A 6,625-nucleotide genomic window follows, 5' to 3' on the forward strand; every position below is an offset into this window, starting at 1 on the left:
TTTTCTTCATCGAAATTGTAAATGATAACTGAATAAAATAAGCCCCGCGTATCTTCTAGGAAAGACAATATTACTTTCTAATTACATTGTGCTTCTCAACAGTTTAAAGCCCTCAATATATTACTCTGCAAGACCTGCAAAATATTTCTACAAGTAATATAACTACAAGTTGAATGCCACCAAGTTCCAGATTATCCATAGCAAGTCATAACCATAGACGATATGATTATACAGCGAGCACATGAACTTGTCAGATAGAGATGCTGTTGGGAATACCACGACAGGTAACACCAGGACCAGAAGTAGGTAGCAGCAGTTCATATGGAGGAACACCAGCACCAGTTCGGTTTTTAAGATGAATATCCTTGTTTCTTTGGTTGATGGTATCTTCTATCTCTGCTAATTTGGCACAGAATCTCTCGAAAATCTTCAAAACTTCATGATCATTTATGAAGAATCTTTGAATTTCGTGCAACTGATGCATGTATTCCTCGTCTGCTGAATGAGTCGACAAGGTATCTTGAACAGCCATCACTTTAGTAGCTTGGAGTTGAGTAGGCAAAGATGCCAGAAAAGTTTTCTCCGGGTGAAAGATAAAGTTCTCATAGCTGTGATCTTCTTCATGTGGGATGAGCTTTCGCATAAGGGTAGGACGGTTAGGTACATAACCTCCAAAAGGGTACTGTCCAAAGTTTATTGCTGCATGTTGGCCTGAGGCAATCCAGATCATTGTGGTGAGTATGCCAGACAAGTCTTCTTTAGTAACAAGTTTTGGCCACCAAGGCTCATCTTTCTTATCGGGGTGTCCCTTGTTCTTGATCTCATTCCACCAGCCCTGGAGCTCAACATCAGACGTGACAGAATTAGGGTCGGAATAGTAGTGCTCAACATAGGACTCCACATATTCTTTTATGGCAGACCATATGAGAAGCCCATCTGCTGCATAAGGGTAGTCTTCAATCACAAGTTTCAACCCCAAAGGCATCGTTGGATCCTCCACAGCCATTCCCCTTAAAAGCAGTCAATGTTTTGTTTATTAGTTGAAAAGTTGCAATAATCAGATGAAACAGTAAGCGGTCGTTTGGTTCAAAGACAAGTTATGTTGACGTTATTTCTTATTGATTGTTTGGTTTGTTGTATTAAAAATGACATCCATTGCATAATTTCTAAATATTGCTGAATAGGGTGTATAAGTACAACAATAGTACTGGTATTGTTAAGGTCATGGTTTACTATGTATACGAATAGTACTGAATAGGGTTTATAAGTAATACTAGTATCAGTTGTACTAGACTAAAATTTCCAACCAAATATTGTACTAAAATTTTGTACCAGCATTCTTTTACCTATTACACTCTACTGAACGACCCCTAAGGTTAATCTGAACTTGAACGTACAAGGGAAATAGTTATAGTTCAAGGTTTAAATAGATGTCGCTTGAGATTGTTTACCTTCTTATTAAATCAGCAGGCAGTGCTTCCATATCAAACCGCCACATGCTCTTGTAAGCTGCAGAGCTTATTTCCATTGAATACTTTCCAGGGCTAAAACATGCTTCAATAACGCCACCCCCATTTATCAAACCCTGCCTTGCAAGCGCATTGATTTCCAGTGTGTAGCGCATGTGGGGGTGAAGTAGCTTGTAAATTGGATGCATAGAACTTAATTGCCTATGGGTTGCAATGATATAAGGTTCCATACAAGCATGAGTCCTTAACCTGAGAATTTAATTTTACATGCACAGTGAGCTTCCTGACTGATAAAATCTACATAAATGTCTTTACAAGAAAAATACTAAAAGAAAAAAGAGAAGGGCTCAAAGCTTACCAGTGGTTCACCAACTGATGGACGCCAGCATCATTTGAACAAACATGTGCTTTGGCTAGATTCCAGATCCAGTGATTGGTAGCATCATGTCCATGGGAGAATATACGCTTGTTCCTAGGTGAAGAAGGTGTTGGAGGCAGTGAAAGTTCAATGATAATTGGCTTTAGAACTCCTCTTGATGTGTAGAAGAAAATTGTTCTTGATGCATAAGCTTTTCTCCCGGGCAACGAATTCATCTTCCCAATAAATGGCAAAAGCATGTCATGATAATCAAGTATAAACAATCTCTTGTCTTCAATAGCCTGAATAGAAAATTTGAGATTAAATTTTAGGTTAGAGCTGGTTTAGCTAGATTTCCCAAGACAACACTTTGGAAAAGGATCATTACCTCTTCAATACTGAGTCCATTAAGCTCTTGTTCTATAAGATCCCTGGTTATAGCTGAATCAGGGGGTCCATAAACAGCTGGATCTAGCTTGCTCACAATTGGAAATTCCTGTTAAATATCCACAAGCTTAATGAACATCTAAAGAAAGCTTATAATTGTATCAAAATAATAATAAAAATTACCCTCAAAAGTTCAATGTTCACAGGGTTAACCCCTGCTAAAGCTTGTCGGGCAAACTCATTATCTCGCAACCAAGCAAATCTATCCCCTGCGAGACAGAAACCAGAAAGATGCAGAGTTTATGAAATATCACTCCAGAAACAACAACAACAACAACAACAAGCCCAGTATAATCCCACTATGTGGGGTCTGGGGAGGGTAGAGTGTACGCAGACCTAACCCCCACCTTGATCACTCCATAAACAACCGTCGGAAAGAAATTAGAGGATAGCACAGTTTCTGATGGCGCATCTTGTCAATCTAACAGACAAACAGGACTCCTCAAGTCTCAACAATGCTAAATGATACAGGCAAACAAATATCGATGAAAAAGTAAATGTGTGTGCTTACGTTTGATTATAGCAGGAATCTCGTACTTGAGCAACCTTTTGCTGATAGAAAATACTTTTCCCAAAGTATCAGAAAGGAATTTACTCTTCTGTGAATTATCATCATCATTCAAGACAAATCCATCGTTATACAGTTTATCTATGTCAGAGAAGTTTGTAAAGGGAATGTCCGAGCTTGACAATGTAGCCGCAATTAGTGGTACCAGGTTATGTAACAGAGCTTTCAACCTTCCAGCAGAAAAAGTATTCTGCTTAATTTCTTCAAAAGTTTCATCTCTAGGGACATAAACTGGATGAGGTTTCTCTATTCTACTCTCTGCAAGTGGATCTGTCAGCATCCAGAGGTCAAGAAAAAGTCAGCATAAGTATGTCGCAGAATTTGGGCAACAAACAACAACATACCCAGTATAGTCACACAAGTGGGGTCTAGGCAGGGTGGGGACGACGCAGACCTCACCCCCTACCTTTGTGTGGTAAAGAGGCTGTCTCCGGTAGACACTCGGCTCAAGAAAATCGTTTTTCAGAACAGATTTGAAAGAAATGCAAGAGTAAAATGCTATGATGAAAATATTGAAGAAAGAAAAGTACTGACAGCAAAAATAGACTCCTCAGCAGAGTGCTCAGTACCTGTCTTAGTTGGACCTCTACCAGTCCGACAGCGCCTAGGATAAGGTCTCTCTTTGCCACCAACCAGTGGCCTAGCAAGATCCGCACTTTTGTCAGGATTGCCTAAATCATTATAAACATCATAATCATATATTCGTTCATGTAACTTCCTCTCGCCTTTCCCATTGCCACAAATGCTCAACAAGTCTTGACGCCGAAGATCCTTGATGCCAGCTGGTGTTTGAGATGGTCGATATGCCTGTTCTGACATGCAGGGGCATCCTTGATCAAGCACCATATCTGCTTTGCTAATGAAAATGAAAAGTAAAATCATATTTCGCTTACCTGATTTTGGAAGATAATTCTACTCTCTGGATTATCTTTTTGAGAGTGAATCCATGTATTAACATTAAAGAATAAAGGGCCTTCATTAAATCCATGAACAACAATCTGCACCAAGTGTATCTCTTTGTCAAGGAGATTGGTGATAATGATAGCTCCAGGACGTCCAAAATCGCGTGGTACAGTGAAATTGGCAGCATATTCAACTATATATGGATGGTCAGAAGGCTTGGACAACCAACCCCTCACACAAGACTCCACAAACTTTCCTGACTTGGTAACTGTAAGCAGAAAATAGTTGTAGTTAACCTCAGAATATTATTCATGTAAAAGTGTCATACGGAGTTGATGTTCATAGCCCTTTCCACCAGTCACAATAAATGGATTCATTATGTACTAAGTTTGCAACAGACTGTGTTGCCAATTAAGTTTTTCACAACAAGGAACAAGACAAATGAACTAAAAGGCACCCAGAAAAAGCTAAAAAGTAAGAAATATAAGCCAGTTGAAGGAAAAAGGCACAAAAAGAATGGATGATAACATATGTCTGAATCGGGTCCTTTACACTTTCCGCCAAACCATAATAACTTATCTTGCTTAAGTGATTGAATCGGTGAGAATGTATTACAATTAACCATGGGTAACTAATACTCTTTCCGTTTCAATTTGTTTGTTTTACTTTCTTTTTTAGTTTGTTTCAAAAGACATACCACTTTCTATATTTAGTAATTTTTTACCCACAACATTCTACATGACAAATTGACGACCACAATATTCAAAGGGCATTTTGATACATTACACACATCTTTAGTTAAAAGGACCACAGGATTCAAAAGTTTCTACCCACCACGTGCCCGGCAAATTTCTTCCTCCATTTTCCTCCCTTAAAGAAGCAAGATAATTTTGAGAATATTGAAAAGGTTTGGACTGCCCAGAGAAGCTTTTTTTAATTTAAGGATGATGTCCATAGTTTTTTTTTTCTTTTCTTTTTTGTGGGGGATTTTTGGGGGTGGGTAGCGGTTGAAGCAAGTCAATGAAACCAAACCAATCCACTGCTATACCAGTAATCTTGAAGAAACAGCTCAAGACAGCAAAAACAGAGAAATAAAGATGAGAAGTTAGGTAAAAGAAAAACAACTCAATACAATAATAAACTAAACAAACAAATTAAACCCCATATATCACCAACATAAACACAGTAAAAAACAAGTAAATTTTATGGAGAGATTTGAAAGCAAACCAGGATCAATATCTTCACTAATAAGCTGAATCAAGATTCCTCTACCAATCCCATTCATTAAAGACTCCCACTGATCTTCAATCTTGTCTGTAATCTTCTCCTTCATTTTCTTCCTCAAAGTGATCACTGCTTTCACATCTATCCCTTTTCCAGAAGAAACAAACAACTCATTATTACTCTCTTCCTTAGATTTCTCAACCAACTTTGTAGTCTTATTATCATTCCCACTTTGAATCACAGCTTTCACTTTCAAACAACAAGACTTATGACTATGACTATGAATCTGACTGATTTTTCTTCTTGAAATCCGGTCACCAGTAAGGACATGTTGATGTATATCTGAGGGAAGTTTAGTGGATCTTGGTTGAGATGTAAACATTATTGGAATGAATGATTGAATCCCTGTTGTGTGTGAAAATTCAAAGGCTACTATAAGTTGATAGTAGTTATTAGTTTCTTGAAATTTTGTATGAAAGAGTGTGACACATTTAGAAAGTTAATTTTCTAACAAATTAGTTGTTACTGGTACATGCTTGTATTGAGTCATTTAAGTAGGACTCATATGTGATGCGTCTCAAGAGAGATTTTTTTGAATATTCAATGATCCAATCATCATCAATTACTTTTATGCTTTTTTTTTTCCTCTTACCCCTCACGTGTTTTGTTGAGTTGACTATATGAACAACATTACTGTTACAATAATTATTATGTTCCAATTTTAAATAAATTTAGGTTGATTGTATGAATTTTTACTGCCGATATTACTCTGTTAAGCGAAAGCATTAAAATTTGGAGCCAGCCCGAGCATCTAGTTTTGAAAATGATGAACTAGTTGTTGGTTCCTGAACTTAGATGTTAGAGAGTGAACAACTCTAAACAGCAACAAACTTCAGTCCTGACATCTTTGAAAGTAATGAAGATGAATCGTGTGAAAGGAAGATTTTAATCGGGGCATCTAAATTTAATCTAGTGAATTAAGGTTGGGTAGATTTCACTGACCGTCCCATACTTATGATTTTTTTCCACCAAAATCACTTAATTATGTTTTCTAACACAAAAGTCACATAAGTATCATTTCTTCCCATCAAAATCACTTAACTATATTTTCTAACACAAAAGTCACAAAACTTTGAGCTTACTATCATAAATGTCATATCTACCGGAAAATCTAACTTCCAATGGGTCATATTTTTTATTCTTTTTATTTTTATTTTTAATCTAAAAACTTCAAACTCAATATATAGAAACTAAAATATTAAAGAAACAAAACCAATCATTCCACCAAATCTATGATCCTTCTCTTTAAGAGCTCTCAAACAAAAAATGTGTGGAAACAAAATGTTCTTTTTGGGATTAACTTTTTTCATTTTGATAATTTCCTTTTCTTTTCTTCATAATTATAATGCAATTCAGAATCTTTTTTATATGATTTATTTTCATGAGCGAAAATAAAATGTTGTGGCTTGTGATGCTAACTATTGGATGGTGGAATTCACATGATTGTGGTACGCCAACAAAATGCACCGGAGAAGGACATGATCGTAGATAAGCTTGTCCTTGATTATTTAATTATACGCACAACGACTAAAGTTTTTGGAGAGTTGTTTTTGGAATCTTAGAGCATATTGACCTTTTTTCCCAATATATATTGAA

General features: G+C 36.7%; 1 protein-coding gene across 1 annotated transcript; it reads right to left on the bottom strand.

Annotated features, from left to right (window-relative positions):
- On the bottom strand, window positions 1-5,541 carry LOC132641253 (lipoxygenase 6, chloroplastic-like). Its single transcript, XM_060358169.1, has 9 exons — window positions 4,973-5,541; window positions 3,736-4,013; window positions 3,412-3,649; window positions 2,786-3,112; window positions 2,398-2,483; window positions 2,216-2,323; window positions 1,828-2,129; window positions 1,452-1,718; window positions 1-1,010 (listed from the first exon to the last, which is right to left on the bottom strand). Exons 1-9 carry the CDS (start codon window positions 5,349-5,351, stop codon window positions 251-253), a joined length of 2,745 nt encoding a protein of 914 aa, XP_060214152.1. The 5' UTR covers window positions 5,352-5,541; the 3' UTR covers window positions 1-250.
- Window positions 5,542-6,625: the final 1,084 nt, after the last annotated feature.

This window comes from Lycium barbarum, chromosome 5 (genome assembly GCF_019175385.1).
Source record: "Lycium barbarum isolate Lr01 chromosome 5, ASM1917538v2, whole genome shotgun sequence".
NCBI lineage: Eukaryota > Viridiplantae > Streptophyta > Magnoliopsida > Solanales > Solanaceae > Lycium > Lycium barbarum.